Below are 24,231 nucleotides of genomic sequence, written 5' to 3' on the forward strand. Positions count from 1 at the left end.
GTCTTACAGAGGAGGAAACAGAGGCTTGACCTCAGAGTCACCCAGGTAGTGAGTGGCGAGGCCAGGATGCAAGCTCAGGTCACCTGGCTCTACCTGACCCCCAGAGCCTTGGGTTAGATATAAACCTTTGCCTCCTGGCAGGCTCCCGCCACTGCCCCTCTCTGTGGGCTGGCACCAATGGGGGTGCCGTCTACGCCTTTGCCCTGCGCGTGCCCCCCGCCGAGCGGAGAATGGACGAGCCTGTGCGGGCAGAGCAGGGTGAGTGCTGGGCAGTGGGGAGAGCAGAGGGTGCTCATCTGCTGAGGCTCAGGCTGGGGTGGTATCTCTGGCCTTGCCCCCCGCCTGACTATCACCCGCCATCTGCCTCTTGCCCTGTAGCCAAGGAGATCCAGCTGATGCACCGAGCACCCGTGGTGGGCATCCTGGTGCTGGACGGACATAGCGTGCCCCTTCCTGAGCCCCTGGAGGTGGCACATGACCTGTCAAAGAGCCCCGACATGCAGGGAAGCCACCAGCTGCTTGTGGTGTCAGAGGAGCAATTCAAGGTGTTGCTTGGGTAGAACCAGGAACCTCGGGGAGTCCAGGGGACATCTGGGGAGCTCAGATCCTGGGCACAATGACAGTGGCTGGGGTCCACTTGAAGTTGGATCTGCAGTTGATGTGAGATGTCACCAAGGCACAGAAAGGGAGAGGGGTAGAGTCCGGGGCCCCGGCGTCAGCAGGAGGACACTGAAACAGGACCTGTGTCCATAGGAAGGACAGAAACAGACATGGAAAGAAGTAGCCCAGGCCTCCTCGCAGTCCAGGTGCAGTGGCTGCGTGGCCGAGCACTGGGCAGAGAGGCACAGAGCTTGAGCAGACTTTGCTGGGAATCAGGGCAGGGCAGGGGCATCTGCTGGGAAGCAGGGCGCTATGGTCTGGCCAGGGTTCAAGCTGTTCTGTGCCCTCAGGTGTTCACGCTGCCCAAGGTGAGTGCCAAGCTGAAGCTGAAGCTGACCGCTCTGGAGGGCTCGCGGGTGCGGCGGGTCAGCGTGGCCCACTTCAGCAGCCGTCGAGCCGAGGACTACGGGGAGCATCACCTGGCCGTCCTCACCAACCTGGGCGACGTGCAGGTGGTCTCGCTGCCCCTGCTCAAGCCCCAGGTGCGGTACAGCTGCATTCGCCGGGAAGATGTCAGTGGCATCGCCTCCTGCGTCTTCACCAAATACGGCCAAGGTGGGCACCGGGCAGGTGTGGCAGGGCCGCAGCGATGACAGCCAGGGCTGTCGCAGCCAGGGCCAGGCTGGACTTACCTCAGCCGAGAACTTGGAGGGAGGCCCCAGCCCCCCATTCCTCCTGGGAGGGAAGTCCTGTCAGCAGCCGGGCCCAGGAGCCACGGGCTGGCCTCACCTGCCAGGCCTCTCCTCCCCCCAGGTTTCTACTTGATCTCACCCTCAGAGTTTGAGCGCTTCTCTCTCTCCACCAAGTGGCTGGTTGAGCCCCGCTGCCTGGTGGAGTCAGCAGAAGCCAAGAGCCACAGCCGCCCTCGCAACGGATCAGGCCCAGAGAAGGCCTTGGGCCAAGCCAGGTTGGTAAAAAGGCGGGTGGCCTGAGGGTGCCTCGCTGAGACCCCCCTCTCCTGTGAGCTCCCCACCCTCCTGGCTCTGGCTCACCACCCCCCTTCGTAGGCCCCTCCCATGCAAGCTGCTATCCCCGGCAGGGCTTTGTTCTGGCTCAGGGTGGGCCCGGTCAGTTGACTTCATTCTTCATGGGATCAGAGCTTTCTGAGCTGGAATTGGGGAGGGGGGGAGCCTAGCTGCCCCCCTCACTCCAGTCCTCACCATCTCTCTCCCCACAGGAACTCAGGGAGCCAGAGTGATGGAGAGGGTAAGACAGGCTTCCCTGTGGCCAGGGGTGCGGGGGGACAGAGGCAGTGTGAGACTTGGGCCCAGACCCAGACCGAAGGGGAAGGAGAGGAACCCCAGGCCTGCAGATGTGTTTGGGCTAAGCGAAGAAACGGCATCCCCTCCAGTCCTGAGCTCTGGGCTCCAGCACTCCCACTTCAGTAAAGAGGGAGCTGGGGCCGAAGGGGCCCCAAGGCTTGCTTGACTCAGCCTCTGCCTTTCAGAGAAAAGGCCTGGTCCAGTGATGGAGCACGCCCTGCTCAATGACGAGAGTGAGTTGGGGCAGGAGTTGGTGGGCTGGCTTGAGGGATGTTCCAAGGGAGGCTTGGAAGGCCAGGGTGGAACTGAGGGCCATTACCCTGTGGGAGGCAGACCTGCCCAACACCCTGCCAGTAAAAGGGGGCGAAACATTCGTGTCCGGCTCAGCGTCTGTGGGCTTCACAGCGCCTCTGTTCCCCAACCCTGCAGGGGTCCTGAAGGAAATCCAGAGCACGCTGGAGGGAGACCGAGGGTGAGTTACTGTTGGGGCCTGCAGGGCTGGGTCCGGGGGCTCCAAGAGATCTCAGGAAATGATGAGCCTCGTCTGGCCTCCCAGTGGTCCCCATGGATGGTGACTGCCCTGTCTTTGCCCTTCAGGAGCTATGGCGATTGGCGTTCTCAGCGAGTGACCGTGGGGTACAGCCTCAGCAATGGGGGAGGTAGGGGCTCTGGGCACTGCTACAGGGCTGGGGGCAACTGGGAGGGTATGCCTGCTGGCCTGGGGTGAGAGGGGGTAGGAGGAAGAGCCCATACATGCCCCCAGGGGTCCTGAAAAGCTGTGTGTCTAGGCTCAGGGTGGGTGACCGAGGCCTCTGGGCCCACCCAAGAGACTCCTGAGTTGTCATTGTTCTATCTACTTCCACAGCGGAGTGAACAGGTTGTGAGTCCAAGCTACACCGTGAACACACACTACTGAGGGCTCTCCCTGGGGCCCTGCCCTCCCCTAAACCCCACCCCCACCCCAGGGAGGACTGGACACCGGGCCATGCCCAGGGCTGGAGCGGAGCCCCATGTCCACCCTCCTGCTGCTGCTCTTGGCCTCGGGAGAGGCGGGGGCCTAGGGCCACGGGGCTGCCCGTCCTGGGCCTTGTCTCTGTTGATTCTTTTGTCAATGTTGCACAGTTTTTACTCCCTCCCCTTTTTGTAGTGGGCTGGGTTTTAAATTATAAATTTTAACTGCCTCTGGGTGGAAAAATAATTTTTAATAAACACATTACCTCTTCACCAGACTGGTCCAATGACTAATTCTTTTAATTATGCAGAAATTTTCTACGGAAACAACGGTTAGCCAGTCCCTTGCCTCTGCCCCTGGGGTGCAGTTACTGGACCAGACCAGTACTCCCGAGAATCTCTTTTTTTAAGACATTTGAGTCAGAGCAAACTGAGCTTGGTTGTATCTGGACACTACACTTCTGTGTTTGGGAATGAATGGCAAGAGTTAACCATCGCGAGTCTGCATGACTGTGCATCCCTGGGTCGAGGCAGAAGGGTTTGACTGGCCTTTCCTTGCTGTCAGAAGGGGAAGACGCGCACCGTATTTTCAGACCTGTTGCCTTCTTCCAGACTTCAGGGAAGGGCTGGGAGCTGCTGCTGAGGTCAGAGACTGTGCCCAGAGATGAAAGGTCTTACCCTCAGATGAACAGCTGGATCAGATAGCTGTTCTGGTCCTTATAAACCAGGGGGGTTGGTCTACTTTTTATATATATATATATTTTATTTATTCATTAGAGACAGAGAGAGAGAGGCAGAGACACAGGCAGAGGGAGAAGCAGGCTCCATGCAGGGAACCCGATGGGGGACTCAATCCTGGATCTCCAGGATCACACCCTGGGCTGAAGGTGGCGCTAAACCACTGAGCCATCCAGGCTGCCCCGGGGTTGGTCTACTTGATTCTACTTCATTTACCTGTCTTTGGTGAGCATCTACTATATGCCAGGCACATGGGGTCCCTGCCTTGTGGGGCTCACCGTCCTAACAAGGGCAGGAAGTCTTAAGATGCAGGCAGTCCGGGGGTGACAGTAAGCTGGGGCAGGAACATGACCAGAGAGGGTGCTCCACAGAAGACAGGAGCCAGCAGCTTGCCTTGGGAGCTGGTGGGTCCAGAGCTGGCAGGGGTAGGGGGTGGGAACGCCTGGGTGGCTCAGCAGTTGAGCCCCAAAGCTCAGGGCACGATTCCTGGTCTGGCATCAAGTCCTACATCAGGCTCCTTACAGGGAGCCTGCTTCTCCCTCTGCTTATGTCTGTGCCTCACTCTCTGTGTCTCTCATGAATAAATAAAATCTTAAAAAAACAAAAAAACTGAAGGGGGTGGTCAGGAAGTGTTCTGAAAACAAGACTACCACGTGACTGGGGCCAGATTGGGACCCCCCGCCCCTGGAGCCTGGCGAGGGCAGGGGCACTGCTGTGTGGCACAGGAGCCCACCTCTGGGGCTGTTAGAAAAGGACATGGATTGGTGCACAAGGCAGAGGAGGAGCGAAGGTCCAGGTCCCAGGATGGATGCGCTGTGGGAACGTCCTCCCTAGCACCCTCCAGGCAAGCATGTGCAGCTCAAAAGTCTCTGGGCTATTTAACTTGGGCCACTCCAGTGGCCCCTGTTCTCCTTGGAAGTGGGGGTGGCGCTTACTGAGATAGTCCCAAAAGCCACAAGGAATGAGGAGGAACAGTCCCTCAAAAGGAAGAGGGGCCCAGACCATGGTCCTAGAAGTAGTGGAGAAGGGATTCTGGGTAGATACAGAGACAGAGCTACAGACAGGAGGGGACTGCTACACACCCAGCCAGACAGTCTGGACTTGATTCTGAGACTCTGGAAGCATCTCAGATGCTTCCCTTAAGCAGGGAATTTCCCTGTGAAATTTATGCTTCCAAAGATCACCGTGGCATAAATCCCAGCGAGTTCCACTCTGTGACCTCAGGCAAATTGCCTACCTGCTGTGCGTCCCAGCTTCTTCTGGGGATTGGAATAATGATAGTACCCGCTCAGGACCTGTTGTGAGGTTCAAGGGAGTCCACGAAGTTCACGGGTTCATGACCCTCTGTCAGGGTCACAGAGAGCATGTTACCGCTTCCCTGCACAGGATCTTTTTTTTGTTTTTTTTTGCACAGGATCTTTATTTTTATCATAAAAGAAATTAAACTCTGCTGTTTACACCTTATAGAGTTGGCACTGGGTCCTCAGTCTGGAGGTCAGAGGGTTATGCTCCAAAAGTGGGTGCCAAGGAGGGAGTGAGAACATGACACCCCAGAGAGCTGGACAGCCACACAGACACACACACACAGTCTATGGGGACTCATGTGCTTTTCTGACTACTGGTTTAGAAGGGCTTACTGCTTGTTTTTGTCCAGTTAGCTAAATTAACTCACACAAGTGGACAAGTGACATGAAGTTTCCTCCCAAAGAAACCAAGAATTGAAGACCATGGTAATAACACAAGCACCAACATGTCAGAAAACAACAGACCCAAACACTTCCATGGCACAGAGAGCCTCATAGCCACAGCAATGATCCAGCTCCACTGAACAGAAGCCACCCAGCGCCACACACACACACACACACACACACACACCTGAAAATATCCACTCTGAACATGGATTGGATTTACATCCATGCTCACTGAGGCTGAGCTTTGCCTTAAGTACTTTGTGCTGTGAAGTATCAGCTACTGTCGGTGGCTCACCTATTTCAGTTCTAGAAAAACCTTCCCCTATCAGGAGTATGAGATCAACAATTTTTATTGATAGGCATGCACAAATGGAAGGGTTTGGCACTGTCTAGAAAGTGGATTAATGGAAGCTGGGCTGGCACAGAGAGAAGCTGGAGGTCCTTGCAGCTTCTGTCCAGGGAGGGGTGATGGTAGCAGCAGGTGGGGATACCAAGAGTAGAGGTGACAAGGACCTCTGCCAGATGGAGAAGGTGAGTGAGTGACAGAGATCACTGCTGACTCCAAGGCCTTGCTGGTGTTCCAAGGGCAGCTGGACACGTGGTCTAGAGACTGGGATCTGAGGGTCTTCGGCACTGACAGGTGGGACACTTAGTGCTTACTTAGACTTGGAAGTCAGGCAGGTAGACCCAGTCCCCAAACACTGTGTCACTTTGCCTGTGACCCACTGTGTGACCTTGGGTAGATGACGTCACTCTTGTGCTATGGTTTTAGTCATCTATAAAACAGAGCATAATCATAGAGCCTACCCTACAGATAGTAAGGATTAAAAGAGTCTGTAAAATCGCACAGCACCTTAACCCAGGCAAGGGACCCTGGCTAGTGGTAGGGCTGGGAGAGAGGGAGGGAGGGAGCATGGTGAGAGGAGGAGCAAAGCAGGTGAAGGAGGGGCACCTGGGTAGCTCAGTGGTTAAGCATCTGCCTTTGGCTCAGATCCTGATCCCAGGGTCTTGGAATTGAGTCCCACATCTAGCTCCTCGCAGGGAGCCTCTGTCTGTGTCTCTACCTCTCTCCGTGTGTCTCTCATGAATAAATAAATAAATAAATAAAATCTTTTAAGAAGCAAAAAAAAAGCAGGTGGAAGGGATCCCTGGGTGGCGCAGTGGTTTGGTGCCTGCCTTTGGCCCAGGGCGCGATCTGGGAGACCCTGGATCGAATCCCACGTCGGGCTCCCGGTGCATGGAGCCTGTTTCTCCCTCTGCCTGTGTCTCTTCCCTCTCTCTCTCTGTGTGTGTGACTATCATAAATAAATAAAAATTAAAAAAAAAAAAAAAAAGCAGGTGGATGAATGAGTAGGGAACAAAGGAGCCAGGGGACAAGGCTGCCTGGTTCCAAAGCCAGTTCCCAGCAGAAGCTCCGAGGAACAGAATAGCAGGTAGTCATGGTCAAGGAGCTGGGTTTGGTGCCCAATTCCTAGTTACTGGCTGTATGGCCTTCATCCACTTATCCTGAGCTGTCCCCATCTGTACAACTGAGATCTTATCCCTTTCCTAGGGTTTGGGGAGATCTGAATGAAAGGCTGCCGGGGTGGGCAGCCCTGGTGGCACAGCGGTTTAGCACCACCTGCAGCCTAGGGCATGATGCTGGAGACCCTGGATCGAGTCCTGCGTCAGGCTCTCTGCATGGAGTCCACTTCTCCCTCTGCCTGTGTCTCTGCCTCTGTGTGTGTGTGTCTATGAATAAATAAATAATCTTTTAAAAAAAGAAAAAAAGAAAGGCTGCCGGGGAAGGGATCACAGAGCTGAGTGAGCTACAAGCCCCGGCCTGGATCAACCAGGAGGATTGGATCTTCCTAAGAAGATAAGAGATTGGAGAGGGGCACTGAGCTCTCTGGCTGCTCCAGGGGTTTGTGGGGGGTACATTGCAATGGGCCAAAGAAAGTCAGGTTTGCTGCTGGTGGTAGGCCCCCACACCTCTGCTCCAGAGGGCTCTGGGAGCCACACTGCTTGGGTTGGCACCCTACTGGGACGCTCAGCTGTAAGCCTCATCGTATGAGCCATAAATGGGAATCCTCAGGGTACCCACCTCTTAGCGCGCTTTCAAGAACTAAATGACTCCATGGTGAAGTGTTTAGAACAGTGCCTGGCACATACTAAGCCCTGAAATACTAGCTATGTATCGAGTCCAAGAGGACTAAGGAAGGAGTGGGTATCTGTTGAGCCCCCAGGATGACGGTCAGGACAGGAACTTTGAAGTAGGGCTCACCATCCCGCCCCCCCACTGGGCAAGCAGTAAGACAGGAGCAGAGCTGTGGGTCCCCAGCGCGGCGGGGTGCCAGGCTGACCTGGCCGCAGCGACTCCCTCCCGGGCTGCACCGTTGCCCTGTCCTTGGCCTTTGTCTGCCGCTGCAGCGTCTCCTCTTTCCTGGGCGGCCTCCCTTCCTTTGTTGGCCTGGGGGTCAGGACCCGCAGCCACCTGCATTATTAATGCTCGCGGGTAAGGCTGCAGCCCCCGGGGGGTGGGGGTGGACTGCGCCTGTCCCCCCGGAGCAGAACCGGGGTAGGCGGCGCTCGCTCAGGCTCCGCTCGGGGCGCCCGGGCTGCGGGATCTTGGGCGAGAGGACCGAGACCCCGGGAAGCCCCTCTTCACGGAGCCCGCCATGGGGGACAGCAAGGGCAAAGCGCCGCAGCGCCGGGAGGGACCCGGGGCGCCGGCCTCGGGGGAGCAGGGCTCGGGGTCCGCCAGCGCAGACGGCGCGCCCAGCCGGGAACGCCGACAGGGTCGCGGCAAGGCCCGCAGGGCCAGGTCGGTCCCGGGGCCCGCCACCCCGGGAAGCCGCGGGGCCCTCGGTGGCCGCCGGGAGCCCACCGCGGAGGGAGGCGGCGGCGGCGGGCCGCCCGGGGCTGCGCCGCCAGCGGAGGCCCAGGAGGCCCAGCGGAGACCCGGCAGCGCGCGGCGTCGGGGACCCGGGTCCAAGGACAGCCGCCAGCACCCGGACGGCCGAGGCGGGCGCCGGGAGGAGGAGCGTCTCCCCGGAGAAGGCAGGACCCGCGAACCCGGCCGCCGCAGGAATAGAGGGAAAGGGCGGAGACCCCCGGCTGGGCAGGGCGGCCGAGAGCCCCGGGGCCCCGGGGGCGGCGCGTCGGGCGGAGACGCGGGCAGCTCTTGCCCGGACAGCGAAGCCCGCGAGGCCCAGGACGGCGACCGCCGGAGCAGCGGGGCCCCGGGGCTGCGGCCCAGGCCGGCGCAAGCGGACTCGGGCTCGGGAGACGCGCAACCCGGGTCGGAGCCGGCGCCGGAACCCCGCGAGCGCGCCAGCAGCGACGGGCTCTTCAGCGACGACGGGGACAGCGCTGAGCCCCGGAGCCGGGAAGGGTCGTCGGGAGCGGGACGGAGGAAGGAGAGCGAGGATTCCGGGGCAGACACGGAGTCGAGCCTGGAGGGGGCCGGGCCAGGAGGGGGCCCACGGGCGGCCCCAAGATCGGCGAGCTGGGCCGCTGGAGCCGAAGAGACTGGGCCCGGCGAAAACGCCGCGGCCTCCAGCTCCCTCGAGGGCAGCCCCGCGTGCGTCCCCCGGAGCTCGCGGGCTTCTCGGGGCCCCAGGCTGCCCCGGGACGCGAGAGACAACGAGGCGCCGCCCGACGCTGAGCCGCAGGGCGCCGAGGCTGGAAGGGCCGAGACCTCGGCCGCCGCGACTCGGCGCCGCCAGGTCGGAAAGGTGGTGGCGAAGGTGCCGGAGGCGGCCGGCGACAGCGAATCTGGGGCTGGAGGAGAAGACGGGCCCCGGGACCCAGCGCCGCTGGCCGCCCTCGTGGCGCTCCGCAGGCTCCGCGCAAAAGCGCCGCCGGCCCCGGCTCCCCAGGCCGCGGCCCCGGCTCCCGGCTGCACCGGCCTCAAGGAGCGGCTCCTGCGCGTCGTGCGCGCCCTGGGTCTCCTGCGGTGGCTGCGGCGGCGGCGGCAGGCGGGCGGGGGCCGGGGGGCGGGGCCGCGGGCGGGCGGGGGCCGGGGGGCGGGGCCGCGGCGCCGCCTCGTGCTGCGCCTGGCGGGCGTAGCGGGCCTGGGGGGACGGCCCGGGGCTCCCCCTAGCGGCGGCTCGAGCTCCCCGCAGCTTGCGAAGAGCCCAGCTCCCGGGGACCCCTCGGAGGACGAGGACCGGACTCCGGATCCCAAGTTCGCCGTCGTGTTCCCCAGGATCCACAGGACTGGGAGGGCGTCGAGCAGCCGGAGCTCAGAGGACGCGTCCGCGGACGCCCCACCCGCGGAGGGGCACGTTCGGCCTTGTGCGGGAGCCTCGGGAGACAGTGAGGGGCGCGGGGCGAGTGGACAAAGTGGGGCCGGGTCCCCCCGAGGGTCTCTCCTCGACCCTCCTGCCCACGACGAGCCCCCACTCGACGAGAGCGGCTCCAGCAGCGAGGCGGAGCCCGAGACCTTGGGGGCCGAGGCCCGGGTCCACTGGGCCCAGAGCTCAGAACCCCGCCAGGACCCTGGGCTTGGCGCCGACGCGCTGCTGCCCAGACTCACCTTGGAGACCCGCGTGCGGTGGGAGAGGAGCCCCGGCCCCTGCGGGTCCCCGAGGGAGCGGTGGGAGCCCGAGGACGAGACCGAGGAAGCGCTGGAGAGGGACCTGGAGCTGAGCCTGGGGCCCGGCCTGGAGCTGCCGCCCGCACTGGACGCTGAGGGCAGGAGCCCCGGGGAAGGTCTGGAAGACACGGAGGACCTGGCTCTGCTGCGGTGAGCGGGAGGCAGTTCCAGGCGCGTGGCGCCCGGGTCCCACAGCTCCTCCTATCCCACCCTACCTCCAGTTTTATAAATTGTGTCCGTAGAAGGGATTGTACCTTACCAGAGGTCCTCTGGCTGGAAGGGGAGGAGAGGGGTGAAAATCAGGAGCCCTGCCTGGGACTTCCTTCTCTGGCTCACAGCTTGCCTCTGGGTCAGCGACCTGGTCCTGCTGGTAGCCCCCATGAAGTGGGTACCTCACTTGGCAGCCGGGCCCCTGTGTTCTGGTCAGGGCTCAGAGAGGGTGCACGACTTGCCCAAAGTACCTCCGCGGCCGGTGGCAGCACTAACCCAGGACCTCCTTCTGCCCCCAATTCCCCGCTCCTCTATCCTGCTGTCGCCACAGACCAGTGTGTAACAGCTCTGTGCTGCTGTGCCTCAAGAAGAGATTTCATCTGGGCCGAATCTACGTATGGGGGCACCTGGGGAGGGTGGGTGGGGTGGGATTCCGTTTCCTGGGATCAGAGGGCCCTCTGGCACTTCTAGAATTTCTCCTTCCTTTTCCTCCCAGGGCTGGGTGCTGAACCCTCATTGGGGACCTGCAGAGTGGGAGCCAGGGGCTGGGGACTGGGCCAGGGAGCACCCGAGTCCCACTCCAACTGTAGCAGAGGAAGTAGGGGTGCTTTCTCCATGTTCTGATGAGAGCATCTACTTCTCTCCCCAGACCTTTGGGGGGCCTCTTCTGCTCTCTCTGAACCCCCGCCGGCCCCTGCCTCTCTTTTCAGCTGAGGTCCTGGCCAGCTACCACCCCAAGAAGGCCCCTAACACCACCCCGTACGTGACTTTGCCCCACCAACCCTCTGCTCACCTCCCTGGGCACCCAAGCCCCAGCATGTCCCCTGAGACCCTGGGGACTGAGGGTCCTGTCTGCACCTAGGAGGGCCCAACTCTGGTAGCCTTCTCATTGGCTCCCTATCCTCCTCCTTCAGACACATTTTGGCCGTCGTGGTATCAGCCTATAGCCTGTCGCAGAGCACCGGGCAGGGCACATGCATTCTCCTCAGGTGAGTGGTGGTGCCCCGCTAAACCCACAGACCACTCAGGGCTGGGACGCAGGGGACGTGGGGTCTGCATTTGAAGCTGCTGGTCTAGTCCACTGCTGGGCAGCAGCGATGGAGTTGGTAAGGGCTGTGCTCCTGGCTTAAGTCATCCCTGTGCCCTTGAATGTGGCATCTTGGAGACTTCTTTCTCTTTGGTCTCCATGCCCTGTGTCTGTCTTTCCACATTTCCACAGGTGTGTTTGTGTGTGCGGGGGTTGTTCACTTCCAGGTGGGCATACCCCACTTCCTGGGCTCAGTGGGGTGTCCTCTGTGCCCCTTCCCGGAGACCCTGTCGGCTCCTCCCTCCTGCAGTGGGCACAGTAGCTCCGGGAAGACAGAAGCTGCCAAAAAGATTGTGCAGTTCCTCAGCAGCCTGGCAAGGGAGCAGACAAGGGACAGAAGATGTCAGGTGAGGGGCAGCTGGCCTTTTCCCAGGGATCCAGGAGGGACCTTCCTTCTCCTTTGGGCCAGGAGAGTGGTCTCCAGCCTCAGGCTTCTCCTTGGGGACAGCCCCAGGCATTGCCTACCATGGGGCGGGTAGGGGGGTCTGAGCCTCTCAGGGGTGAGCACAGCCCCTGGGCGCAAAGTATCCTCAGCTGATCAGTGGCTACCACTGCCACGCCCAGGGACGCTTGAATGCTCCTCCCCCACACAGCTGGATGGCGCGCTGCTCCTGCTCAGCAGCTTTGGCCACGCCAAGACAGTCCTCAACGCCAACGCCAGCCGCTTTGGCCAGGTCTTCTGCTTCTGCCTGCAGCAGTGAGTGCCGGGAGTCCTGGTGGGCACAGGGAGCACTCATGATCACTTCCCTTCACTGGGAACCTGAGGCTGCTGCCCTTGGGTCTAGCCCCTAGTGTGTCCCATTCTGAGCAGCACCCCTAGGTTGCATGCACCCCAGGCACCTCCACCCACTGTCCTGTGCCCACAGTGGGGTCATCGTGGGAGCTTCTGTGTCACACTATCTGCTTGAGACCTCAAGGGTGGTGTTTCAGGTAAGAGCCACCCTGCTGCTCCCAGAATGGGAAAGAGGGAGGGCCCACTGTGGGGGGGCCTGCGGTCACTAAGCCCCCTCCCTGCCTTTCTCAGGACTTGTCCTTGCTCCCCTAAGGCCCAGGACCGGACCACTACTCCCCCTAAGCCAGTCCTTCTCCCCAAGGCCCAGGCTGAGCGGAGCTTCCATGTGTTCTATGAGATGCTGGCGGGGCTAGACCCTGTGGAACGGGAGCGGCTCTCCCTCCAGGGGCCAGAGACCTACTACTACCTCAACCAGGTGGGGGAAGGCCCAGCTGGCACTGGGTGACAGGGCTTGCTCAGGGGTCTAGGAGTGGCCCTGGTGGAGTGGAGCTCTTGGTGGCTGGGCCCTGTCCCCTGACCCCTGCTGTGCTCCGCAGGGCCAGGCCTGCAGTCTCCAGGGTAAGGACGATGCCCAGGACTTCGAAGGACTGCACAAAGCCCTGCAGGTCATATGCCCCGAGGAGGTGACCGCCGCCTGGGCCGTGCTGGCCGCCATCCTGCACCTGGGCAACATTTGCTTCTCTTCCTCAGAGGTGGGCTCCTGCCATGGCCAGCAGCCAGTGTGGACGCTGGGTCAGCTGTGGCGTGTTTGCATCATCAGGGCCACAATGATACCAAGCACTTGTAGGTAGATTCCAAAGGCCTGGCTTCATGCTGGGCATGGAGCTTACTTAAATAAAAAAATAAATAAATTTTTTTTTTTTTTTTCAAAAAAGGGGATCCCTGGGTGGCTCAGCGGTTTAGCGCTGCCTTCGGCCCAGGGCATGATCCTGGAGACCCGGGATCAAGTCCCACGTCAGGCTCCCTGCATGGAGCCTGCTTGTGTCTCTGCTTCTCTCTCTTTCTCTGTGTCTCTCATGAATAAATAAATAAAATCTAAAACAAAAAAACCCCCAGTGAGACAGTGGAGGCTCAGAGAGGGCGGCAACTTCCAGAGCCGGCCAGCTAGTCAAGAAGATAAATTAGGACTCAATCTCAGGGCCCCCCTCCACTCGAGTCAGCTCCCCACGCAGTCTGACTTTGGGCAGCAGGGCAGCTCCCGGGAAGAGGAAGCCAGGCCCTGCCTGCCCCGCGGGAGGGCGGGCCCATTCCCCAGCACAGCTCTCCCTGCTTCCTCCCTTCTCTGTCCAGCTGGGGTCCCAGGAGGTGGCTGCTGTGTCCAGTTGGGCCGAGATCCACGCAGCAGCCCGGCTACTGCTGGTGCCGCCTGAGCGCCTGGAGGGGGCCGTCACCAGGAGGGTCGTGGTGAGCCCTGGGCTCCTCGGGGTGGGGAGGCAGCCCCAATCCCCCCTGCCCACCCCCCCCACCCCCCCACCCCCCCCACCCCCCCCACCCCCCCCCCCCCCGCAGGCTTGACCTGTTGTTCCACGTGCCCTACCTCCTCTGTCCTCCAGGAGACACCCTATGGCTGGGTCTGCAGATCTCTGCCGATGGAAAGCGCCATTGATGCCAGGTGGCCCTGGGGACAGGAGGGAGCCATCGCCAGGCGGCCACTCTACCGCACAGGCTCACTCAGCGTGCCCACAGGGACGCCCTGGCCAAGGCCCTGTACTCACGGCTTTTCACCTGGCTTCTGAGGAGGACCAATGCGCAGCTGGCACCGCCCAGAGAGGGAGAGAGCATGGACACCATCACTGTCGTGGATGTCTACGGCTTTGAGGTCACCCCTTGGGGCAGGCCCCACTATGGGGTGCTCACCTCATCCTGAGCATTTCTGGGGTCAGCGCTCCATGAGGGGGGCACTTGTGAGCTCTTGCCTGCCTGGCCATGAGATAGCACACACTCCACAGGTGTAGCCTGTCCAGTCCTGACATCACCTCTGGAGAGTTCCATCCTGCTTGGCCTTGCAGAGTCTCATAGGAGCCTCTAAGGCAGCAGAAGACAGAAGCCCTAGGATGAAGCAGCCCACAGCCTCACCTCCCATGCACCAAGAGAAGCAGGAAAAGGGACAGTCCCCTGAATGGTCCTGAGTTTTCATAAGCTCTTCACCCCTTTCTAGAAGATCCTACGTCCTCCGGGCAGGGAGGAGGGGACTTGAGCAAGAGAAGGTGGCCTCCACTCTTGTTCCCTGGGTGGGCACTGGTCACTTGCCCTTGCTCTCTCCTCTCCAGCATGCCCTTGGTGACTATGCCCTCTCCGGAGGGAGGGATGGCAGTGGCAAGTGTGCGTGTATGTGCACATACATGCTCTTGTGTGTGTGTTAGAGTGTGTCAGAGCTCTCTGTACAAAGCCACATGGAGGGGGTATAGCTCAGGGGTAGAGCATTTGACTGCAAAGCCACATGGAGGGAGGGACTCTGCTGGGCTTGTGAGTAAAGTGCTGGCAGACACAGAGGGAGGGACTTGTGATCTCTACAGGAGGATTTCTGGAAGGCTTCTTGGAGGCAGTGACCTGGAGCCCTGCTTATGAGGATGTAGGATTCTGATAGCCAGCGAGCCACTAGGTCATAGGAAAAGGTGCCTTCAAGACCACAGGATGGCTGTGACCAGAGGCCTGAAGGCTCACGGTCCTACAGAGGCAAAGGGAGGGGTGTGGGCTGAGGCCTGTGCCTTTGGGCTTGACCCCTTGGGCTGTAGCAGCAGCCCCAGGGCACCACTCCTCCCTGAGTTCTGGGAGGGGAATGAGGGACACCAGGTCAGCGGGTCAGCGTGCAGGCCTCCCCTGTGCCTCCGCCCTGTGTGGGTGCCCACGTCACTGCCCCTGTTCCTCCAGGCCCTGAGGGTGAATGGCCTGGAGCAGCTGTGTAATAACCTTGCCAGCGAGCGCCTGCAGCTCTTCTCCAGCCAAATGCTTCTGGCCCAGGAGGAGGTAAGAGGCCCTGGGCCTGGTGGTGGCTGGGAACACCAGGCCTTCCAGAACAGGGGCCATCCCTGAGAAACAGAGCGCCCTGAACTGAGAACTCTGCCCCCAAACCCCCATCCCCGCCCCCACCACACTATGAACCATCTCAGCCCTGCTGGGCCTCATTTTACTCATCTGGACAATGGGAGGGCCATCCCTGCTCTGGCTCCAATGAGCTCTAACAATTGGCCCCATGCTGGCTGTTCCCAGGAGGTGTGTCGGCGAGAGCTGCTGTCCTGGGTGCCCATTCTCCAGCCTGTGCGGGAGACCTGCCTGGACCTCCTCATAGACCAGCCTCACAGCCTCCTGAGTATCCTGGATGCCCAGACATGGCTGTCACAGGTGAGCCCCAAGCGGTGGGGGCCCTGGTCCAGAAACTCTGCCCATAGCCTCTCAGCACAGTTTGGGTTCAAATCCTGTCTCTGGGTGATCTTGAGCAAGATACCTACCTCTCTGGGGTTCCTCAAGTCCTGAACAGGCAGGGTGGTGGGGACTGCACGGGGCTCATGCAGGGCTTGCGGGGGGTCCCTCAGGCCTCCAGCTGGTAGGAAGCTAGCCCCAGGGCCGCGGTGCACCCATTCCACAAGTACTTACTGGCTGACCCTGGAGAGACACACAGTCTGGGCAGAGGAACATCATGTGCAAAGGCCTGAGGGAAGCTCATCCCTCTTATCAGGCCACAGACCACACCTTCCTCCAGAAGTGCCACTATCACCATGGCAATCACACCTGCTATGCCAAACCCCAGCTGCCCCTTCCTATCTTCACCGTGAGGCATTACGCGGGGACCGTCACCTACCAGGTATCGGAGTAAATCAGGGACAGACTCTTGGGTGAATCAGTGAGGGCGATGTGGCCCTGGTGTCCCCTCCCCAGAGCTGAGTCATCTGATGAGAAAGAGGAGTAAGTGAGGGGCGGCCCCTCCCAGGGTTTGACTGTTATTTCTACCTATGCCCACAGTTCCTTTTCTTTTTTTTTAAGATTTTATTTATTTATTTATGAGACACACACACACACACACACAGAGGCGGAGACACAGGCAGAGGGAGAAGCAGGCTCCATGCAGGGAGCCCGATGTGGGACCCGATCCCGGGTCCCCAGGACCACACCCCAGGCCAAAACAGGTGCCAAACCACTGAGCCACCCAGGGATCCCCAGGCCCTACACAGTTCCAAGCATAATTTAATGAGTTCTGGATGAGCACCATGGGGTAAAGGGAGATGAGACTGGCCTCTGGCCTGCCTGCTTCTCTTGAACTTTCATTTTCCTATTTTTAAAATGGGAATACAGTCTGTCCTATAACACTGTTGGGAAGATTAAATGCAGTAATGGGGAAGTGGTCAGGCAAGTGCCTAGCACACACTAGGTGCTCACTGAAGGGACTCGCCTTTCCCCCTTCGAAATTTCGCAGTGACTGCACACCCACCCAGGAGGAGAACTGCTGAGGGGAGGAGGCCTCATATAAAGGGTGAGATCATGTGGCTAGTTTGAGGTAGGGCAAGTCCTGTAAGGCTTCCTGGAAGAGGTGACATGCTTTGGTTATAGAAGAAAACACAAACCACTCAGGAATTACCCAACCAAGAAACCCAGGGGATATATATATATATATATGTTAATCATACCTCTGCCCCCTCACCAAAAACCAATCACATCTAAATACACACACAAGGAGATTGAATAAAGAAAACCACAAAAGAAAACTTTTTAAAAAAGATTTTATTTATTTATTTGAGAGAGAAAGAATGAGAGTGCATGAAGTGGAGGGCAAGGGAGAGGGAGAGAAGCAGGCTCCCTGCTGAGCAGGAAGCCCGATGCAGGACTCGATCCCAGGACCCTGAGATCATGACTTGAGCCAAAGGCAGATGCTTAGCCATCTGAGTCACCCAGGCGCCCCCAAAAAACTTTTTTTAAAACTTTTTAAAGTAATATCAACACCCAAAGTGGGGCTTGAACTCACATTTTTTCTTTTTTTTTTTTTTTTTTTGAACTCACATTTTCTTTAAAAAAAAGGCGGGGGGGATCCATGGGTGGCTCAGTGGTTTAATGCCTGCCTTCGGCCCAGGGTGTGATCCTGGAGTTCTGGGATCCAATCCCACATTGGGCTCCCTGCATGGGGTCTGCTTCTCCTCGGCCTGTGTCTTTGCCTCTCTCTCTCTCTGTGTCTCTCATGAATAAATAAATAAAATCTATTAAAAAATATATTAAAAAAATTTTTAAGTCTTTTGATGCACTTAGGTTTTAATTTGAAAAAATTTTTATTTATTGGAACACCTGGGTGGCTCAGTGGTTGAGCGTCTGCCTTCAGCTCAGGTCATGATCCCAGGTCCAGGGATCGAGTCCCGCATCGGGCTCCCTGCAAGGAGCCTGCTTCTCCTTCTGCCTGTGTCTCTGCCTTTCTCTGTCTCTCATGAATAAATAAATAAGATCTTTTAAAAAAAAATGTATTTAAGTCCTCTCTATACCCAATGTGGGACTTGAACTCACAACCCTGAGATCAGGAGTCACAAATTTCCATCCACTGCACCAGCCGGGCACCCCACAAAAGTTTTAATTTTGATGATATCCCATTTATTTTTTCTTTTGCTGCCTATGCTGTTGGTGTCCTATTCAGGAAATCGTTGCCAAGTCCGACGTCACAAAGCTTTCTTCCTATGTTTTCTTCTAAGAGTTTTAGAGTTCCAGGCCTTAAATTTAGGTCTTTGATCCATTCATTTTGGGTTAATTTTTATATCTGGTATGAGATAAGAGCCCGACTTCATTCATGTGCACGGGGATTTCCAGTTTTCTCAGAGCCATTCGTTGAAAAAAACAAAGGTGGCCCTTTATTTAGCTCAGTGGGAGAGGCTGGACTGTGACAAAGGGACCAGCCTCCACCCCAGCCTCTCCCTTGGGCTTCTCCTCCACACCCCACACTGTCTCCTGCAGGTTCACAGGTTTGTAAACAGAAACCGGGATCATCTTGACCCTGCCGTGGCAGAAATGCTTGCGCAGAGCCAGCTGCAGGTGCTCTGCCAGCCCCTTTTGAGCCCCTACCCCTCCACACTTGCCCCCCACCCCCTTGGACCATGGGCTGAGCTTCCCAGGGTCTGGATGCCGGAGACTGGCCCACCCTGGCTCCCGGGCACCCGGGCACAGGCTGGGCTCTGGACAGGCCTGGGAAGCGAGCCAGCTCAGCCTCCCCTCGCCCCGCAGCTGGTGGGCAGCCTGTTCCAGGAAGCAGAGTCCCCATCCTGGGGTCGGTCGCGCAAACCCACACTGGCCTCCCGCTTCCAGCATTCCCTAGAGGACCTCATAGCCCAGCTGGGCAGGTGAGAACAGCGGCCCCCACATGAGACCCCAGGGACTTGAATGGGGGGGGAGCTGGCCTGTGCCCAAGTGACCCCCTTCCTTCCATCAGGAGCTACGTCTATCTCATTCAGTGCCTCAACCCCAACCCGGGAAAGGTGAGCCTCAACCACACCCCCCCACACGGCACCTGGCCACATCCACCTGCCTGCCCTGTTCAGAAGCCCCCGGCCTCCCCCGCAGTTCTAGGCCCCTTGACTCCAGCTCTCGCTGGCTCTGTTCCATGGCCACAGCTTCCAGGCCTCTTTGACGTGGGACACGTGGCAGAGCAGCTGCACCAGGCGGGTGTCCTGGAGGCCGTGTACGCCCGAAGTGCCAACTTTCCTGTCCGCGTGGCCTTTCAGGCCTTCCTGGCCAGGTAGGACCCCGGGATGGAGGGGGCCAAGGGCCCCCGCACCTCAGGGCCAGAACCCGCAAGGGGGGGCTAGCACCCCTTCAGGGTGTCCTTTCCTAGGGACATCGGCCTGGCTCCAGCCTCCCTCCTTTCACTGCTCTCTCTCCGTTCCCTCTGTCCCTCCTCCCTTCCTTAGTCATCAGCCCCTTCCCTCCATGCCTCCGCCCACCCCTCTATTCAGCAAAGCTCTGCTGGGTGCCTGGCACATAGTAGGTGCCTTCCAAATCGCTGTTGAATGTTGAATGACTTAGAGACTGAATATGTGCTGGAGGCGGGAGGTCAAACAAGTAGGGGGTGCCTCGCTGTGCTTGTTCTGACCTCAGCTCTCCATCCTCGGGGCAGGTTCCGGGCCCTGGAGACAGAGGGGCAGGGAGAGTCCTCTGACCGCCAGAGGTGTGGCGCCATCCTGAGCCAGGTGCTGGGGGCCGAGTCGCCCCTCTGGCACCTCGGAGCCACCCAGGTGTGTGTGTGTGTGTGTATGTGTGTGTGCGCGTGTGCGTGCACGCACACAGAGACGGAGGCATGGCTGGAAAGGCAGAGGAGTGTCCCAGGACAAACTCAGGAATTGGTGGTCCTTCTGGGTGGTGAGGAGACGGAGTGGGCCTGGGTGGCAGGGGTCCTGGGCTCCCCACAAGACTGTCCCGCTGGAAGGGAGGAGGCGGAGGCTTCAGGAGAAGAGCAGGGTGGGGCCCCTCCTCTCTGCCCCCAGGTCCTGCTGCGGGAGCCCGGCTGGCAGCAGCTGGAGCAGCACTGGACCCGGCGACGCTCCCAGGCCCTGCTCACCTTGCACCGCAGCCTCCGCACCTGCATCTCCCGCCAGCGCCTCAGCCGCCTCCTCCTGCCACGGATGCAGGCTCGCGTGCGGGGGCTCCAGGCCAGGTCTGCAGGGGTGGGATAACCCTTCTCCAGGTGGTGGGGCCTCAAGGAAAGTCTGCCTGCCCCAGGGGCCATCCGGTCAGCACCCCGGGTCCGTGTCCATACAACTTCTGTTCTAATACCCCGACTCACAAGAAGCTCACTAACTGCTGAGGGCATCTGAACCTCCAGTCTTTCAATTTTTTTTAAAGATTTTATTTATTTATTCATAAGAGACACACAGAGCGAGGCATAGACACAGGCAGAGGGAGAAGCAGGCTCCCTGTGGGGAGCCTGATATGGGACTTGATCCCAGGAGTCCGGGATCATGACCTGAGCCAAAGGCAGACACTCAACCACTGAGCCACCCGGGCATCCCAAGAATGATCTTTTAAAAGCATGAATCAGGTTGTGTGGGGCTCTGCCTACCTCTCCAGACGCTAGGTCAGATTTTTATACTCCAGGCTCTTTGGACTTCTCGCTCTTGTAACACTTCCCTCCCCCTTTTCACATAATTAGCTCCCACTCACCTTCACAGTTTGGTGTGAATGTCTGTGCTCATTCATCCAACAGCTGTTGCTTGCCCTTCTTCATGACCCTGGGCCCAGAGCTGGTGACCCCAGGATGGAGGCAGAGGTGACACCTACCCAGGGGGGTGGGGAGGGTGGGGGGTGGTGGTGGTGGCAGGATCAGGTGCAGGCAGTAAACCAGCCACCAGTCACTCAAAAGGTGGCGGTAAAGTGCTGAGAACAAAATAAGGGCAGTGCCCTGGAGCCCAGGGAGCCTTCCGAGACAGGGCACCCATCACCACGATCTACTTCCAAAATGTCATCACCAACAGAAGCTCTGCATCTCTCAGCAATAATTCCCTGTTCGCCTTTAGTCCAGCTCCCAGTAAACTCCAGTCCACTTTCTATCCCTATGAATTTGCCTATTCCAGATATTCCATGTAAGTTGACTCATGCGGTATTTCCTTCTACATCTGGCTCACTGCACTAAGTGGAACATTTGTGAGGTTCAGCCACGTTGTAACAGGTACCAGGACTTGGCTTCTCTTCTACAGCTGACGAACGTGGCGCTGTATGTGCAGACCACACATAGTGTCTCCTCTCATCCACCAGTGGTCATTTGGACTCTTTCCTCCTCTCGGTGATTGTGAATAAGGCTGCTGGAAACACGAGCGTGCCCGTGTCTGTTTGAATCTCTACTTTCAGTTCTTTGGGGTCTTTCCCTAGGAGTGGAATTGCTGGGTCATATGGTCATTCTATGTTTTGTTTTTTGAGGAGTTAGCTCCCACCAGCTTGGGTCAGGGTTCCAATTTCTCTACAGCCTTGCTGACACTTATTTACTACCTTAAAAAAATTTTTTAAAAGACTTTATTTATTCATGAGACAAAGAGAGACGGGCAGAGACACAGGCAGAGGGAGAAGCAGGCTCCCTGCAGGGAGCCAGATGGGGGGACTCGATCCCAGGACCCCAGGATCACGACCTGAGCCAAAGGCAGACACTCAACCAATGAGCCACCCAGGCACCCTATTTTCTACTTTTTAAATGATAGCCATCCTAGTGGGCATGAAGCAGTGCCTCATTGGGGTTTTGATTTGCATTTCTCTAATGACTGATGAGGTTGAGCATCTTCTCGTGTGTTTCTTGGCCAGTTATGTATCCTCTTGGAGAGATGTCTAGTCAAGTCCTCTGTCTGCCTTTTGTGTGTTTAGTTTGTCTTATTAAGTTGTGGACGTTCTTTATAAATCCTAGATGTCCTCAAACTCTTATCAAATACGTGATTTGCAAATGGTCTCCCATTCTGTGGGTTGTCTTTTGACCCTCTTGATGGTGTCCTTTGATGTGCAAAACCTGTACACTTATTATCATTTTTTTAAGTAAACTCTACCCCCAACACGGGGCTTAAGCTCATGACCCCCAGATGCTCTACCGAGCCAGCTGGCCACCTCAAAGCTGTGCATTTATTTTCTCATTTTCATCCTGCTCTGGACTCCTTCACTGAGAAGTCTAGTTTTTCTTATACCTGGAAGATTCTCAAAGACATGATCTCTTCTTCGATCTCTTATTAGACTCCCAGCGATAGCAGTTTTTTCATTTTTAGGAGTTCGGCTGCTTAAAAATGTGTCAGACTCTTCTCAACGTGTCAGTTGATTCATTTAATCTTGTGATGGGGCAAGGGTTACACGAATCTTCATTTTGTGGATGATGACGATGAAGCCGAGAGGCACGGTGACTTATCCACGACCACACTGAGCGAGCAGGAGGGAGGTGCACCTGCTGGTGGGCTCTGCTGCCTAAGACTATAATCGCCTGTGCCGAACACCTTAATTTACTTGCTCTTTCAAGGTGTCCTGTCCTTTCCCCGTGACTTCAGTTAAGCACCCAGGGGTCGTCGGCCTGGGGTCCACGCTGACGTTCATGTCTCGGCTCAGAGGGTTTGGGTACCAGGCCTACGCTTGGACCCCTCCCCAACCTCCTTCCCGGCCTCCAGGAAGCGGTACCTCCGGCGACGGGCAGCTCTGGGACAACTGAACACCGTCCTGCTGGTGGCCCGGCCCCTGCTCCGGAGGCGCCAGAGATTGCAGGTCAGGTAGACGTCCGGGCGGGGCCGCTGCCCTCAGCAGCTCACGGTAGGGACGTCAGGCCGCCTCGCTGGCCAAGTTGGCCAGACCCCAGCCTGGTCCACCCCTGGCCCCCGCGCACCAGGACCAAGGTCTCAGAGTCATTGCTGGTCCACTCTTCCCATTTCCTGCTGCCTGGTCAGGGGAGGCTGGGGCCTCCGGAAGGTCACTTCCTTCACCCCTGCCCACCCTCCAGAGGCTGATGCTCCCCTGCCCACCTGGGGTGCCTGCCTGTCCCCTCCAGACCTTCCTCAGGGCCTGTCTGCTTCCCTCTTTTGCCTGATGACTCCACTGTGCAGGCCATAAAGCGGCTCAAAGGTCAGGGCCCACATAGTGCCCCCCCCCGGGGCTCCTCCCTGGCTGGACTTTGTCCCCGGGACCATCTCTTCCTGTCTTCTTCCCAGCACCCTGGCAGACGGGCAGCAAAGGCCAGTAGGGCTCTGAAGGGCTGGCAGCAGGCAGCCGGCCCTCTGGGTCTGCGCTTGTTTCCCTGCTGGGGGCGGGAGGGGGCAGCTGAACTGCTGAGGTGGGGAGGAGCTGCCAGGAGGTTCGCGGAGACTCCTCACCGGGCACCGGCTCCTCCTGCATCTCCCCCCGCAGCTTGGCTATTGGCGTGGCTGGCGTAGCAGCAAAGCCTCCAAGAAAGTCCCAAGCATGGTAGGTGGCCTGGAAGCTGGAGGGTGTCCACTGAGGTGTGAACTTCTGGAAACTGGCACGGCTTGAGGATGAGTGTGGGGTTCCAAGGGGAGCATCCTTTATGCCTCCCAATAAGAGGCCTGGGCCCATAGTCTCCCTCTAAAGGCTCTTGGGGTCCTATTTGTGTCCAGGATCAAATCCTTGGTCTTTGGAGAAGTTTATGGTCCTGGGGGTGAGGAGAGCCACTGGGTCCCCATGCCCCCTCCTTTACTAGCTGGCCAATTTTTCCTCCCTGCCAGGAGCTGGGGTGCTTGGAGATCCCGGCTGAGCTGGCCGTCATGCTGAGGACAGCAGAAGGTGAGTTTTGATTAAGTGTCATTCTTGGCATGACCCCTCCCTCCTCCGGTCTGTCTGTGGTGCAGTGGGTCTGTCCCTACAGTCCCTCCCTAGGATGCTCTGGGCTCCCCTGAGCTCCCTCTGCCCCAGAGGTGGGGTCACAGCCGGTTCCTTACCTGGGCCTTCCTGGGCTGCCTCTCGCTGCTATGCCCAGGCCGGCAGCAAGCCTTGGCTGAGAGCATCACCGAGTCCATGCCCCCCGAAGTTCCTGCCCGGCCCCACCTGACCCTCCCGCCTGACATCAACCAGTTCCTGTTCTCCAGCTTCATCTCCACGAACTTTCTGGTAGGTCGCCATATCTCAGCTCTTTCTGGCTGACTTCCATGGCTCCCAAAGTATTAGCCCTGCCAGGCAGCAGCTGTGCCCAGTTTTCCTACTTCCCCCTCCACCCATCCTTTCCTGTCATGGGGGTGATAGGGGCAGCCACCCTGCTTGGAGAACATCCATCAAACCTGAACTCTCTAGAATAACTTAGATCTGTGATGCCACACCTTTGTTAACACCCGTGGCATTGCCCTGTCATTGAAGTCCTGTCATTTCAGGGTGTGCAGTGATAAGGTAAACATCCAGGCTACAGCGTTGGATACAAAAGCAGGATTCCAAACTGGACATTGAGTAGGATCCCAAGTTTGTTAGAAACAGCAATAGAGGGACGCCTGGGTGGCTCAGTGGCTGCGTGTCTGCCTTTGGCTCAGGGCATGATCCCGAGGTCCTGGGATCGAGTCCTGCATCGGGCTCCCTGCGGGGAGCCTGCTTCTCCCTCTGCCTGTGTCTCTGCCTCTCTGTGTGTGTCTCTTATGTATAAATAAAATAAATAAAATCTTTAAAAAGAAAGAAAGAGGGCAGCCCGGGTGGCTCAGCGGTTTAGCGCCGCCTTCAGCCCAGGGTGTGATCCTGGAGACCCAGGATCGAGTCCCATGTCAGGCTCCCTGCAAGGAGCCTGCTTTTCCCTCTGCCTGTGTCTCTGCCTCTCTCTCTCTCTCTCTCTCTCTCTCATATGAATAAAT

General features: G+C 58.4%; 2 protein-coding genes across 5 annotated transcripts in view; both read left to right on the plus strand.

The window, feature by feature from the left end:
• The window catches only part of LLGL2 (LLGL scribble cell polarity complex component 2), a 33,320-nt gene extending 30,174 nt beyond the window's left edge, over positions 1-3,146 (plus strand). For 3 of the 4 annotated variants that reach the window (XM_077854229.1, XM_077854230.1, XM_077854231.1), the window contains exons 18-26: positions 142-258; positions 379-545; positions 951-1,215; positions 1,414-1,567; positions 1,838-1,866; positions 2,108-2,155; positions 2,352-2,394; positions 2,520-2,581; positions 2,788-3,146. In XM_077854229.1, the coding sequence (XP_077710355.1) occupies positions 142-258; positions 379-545; positions 951-1,215; positions 1,414-1,567; positions 1,838-1,866; positions 2,108-2,155; positions 2,352-2,394; positions 2,520-2,581; positions 2,788-2,795 (893 nt within the window). In that variant the 3' untranslated portion in view covers positions 2,796-3,146. The remainder of the gene's footprint in view (positions 1-141; positions 259-378; positions 546-950; positions 1,216-1,413; positions 1,568-1,837; positions 1,867-2,107; positions 2,156-2,351; positions 2,395-2,519; positions 2,582-2,787) is intronic. The other variant, XM_077854233.1, reaches the window with a different exon arrangement.
• A 4,813-nt stretch (positions 3,147-7,959) lies between these two features.
• MYO15B (myosin XVB) overlaps positions 7,960-24,231 on the plus strand; it is a 28,958-nt gene continuing 12,686 nt past the window's right edge. The window contains 26 exon segments of the mRNA XM_077852458.1: positions 7,960-9,257; positions 9,387-10,031; positions 10,423-10,486; positions 10,741-10,850; positions 11,006-11,084; positions 11,403-11,525; positions 11,772-11,875; positions 12,045-12,108; positions 12,273-12,386; positions 12,508-12,663; positions 13,262-13,375; positions 13,525-13,583; positions 13,658-13,790; positions 14,843-14,938; positions 15,182-15,313; positions 15,648-15,773; positions 17,897-17,974; positions 18,164-18,279; positions 18,369-18,414; positions 18,550-18,674; positions 19,053-19,170; positions 19,420-19,589; positions 22,063-22,156; positions 22,793-22,849; positions 23,128-23,185; positions 23,379-23,509. Of these exon segments, the coding sequence (XP_077708584.1) occupies positions 7,960-9,257; positions 9,387-10,031; positions 10,423-10,486; positions 10,741-10,850; positions 11,006-11,084; positions 11,403-11,525; positions 11,772-11,875; positions 12,045-12,108; positions 12,273-12,386; positions 12,508-12,663; positions 13,262-13,375; positions 13,525-13,583; positions 13,658-13,790; positions 14,843-14,938; positions 15,182-15,313; positions 15,648-15,773; positions 17,897-17,974; positions 18,164-18,279; positions 18,369-18,414; positions 18,550-18,674; positions 19,053-19,170; positions 19,420-19,589; positions 22,063-22,156; positions 22,793-22,849; positions 23,128-23,185; positions 23,379-23,509 (4,410 nt within the window).

Source organism: Canis aureus, chromosome 16, assembly GCF_053574225.1.
Source record: "Canis aureus isolate CA01 chromosome 16, VMU_Caureus_v.1.0, whole genome shotgun sequence".
Taxonomy (NCBI): Eukaryota; Metazoa; Chordata; class Mammalia; order Carnivora; family Canidae; genus Canis; species Canis aureus.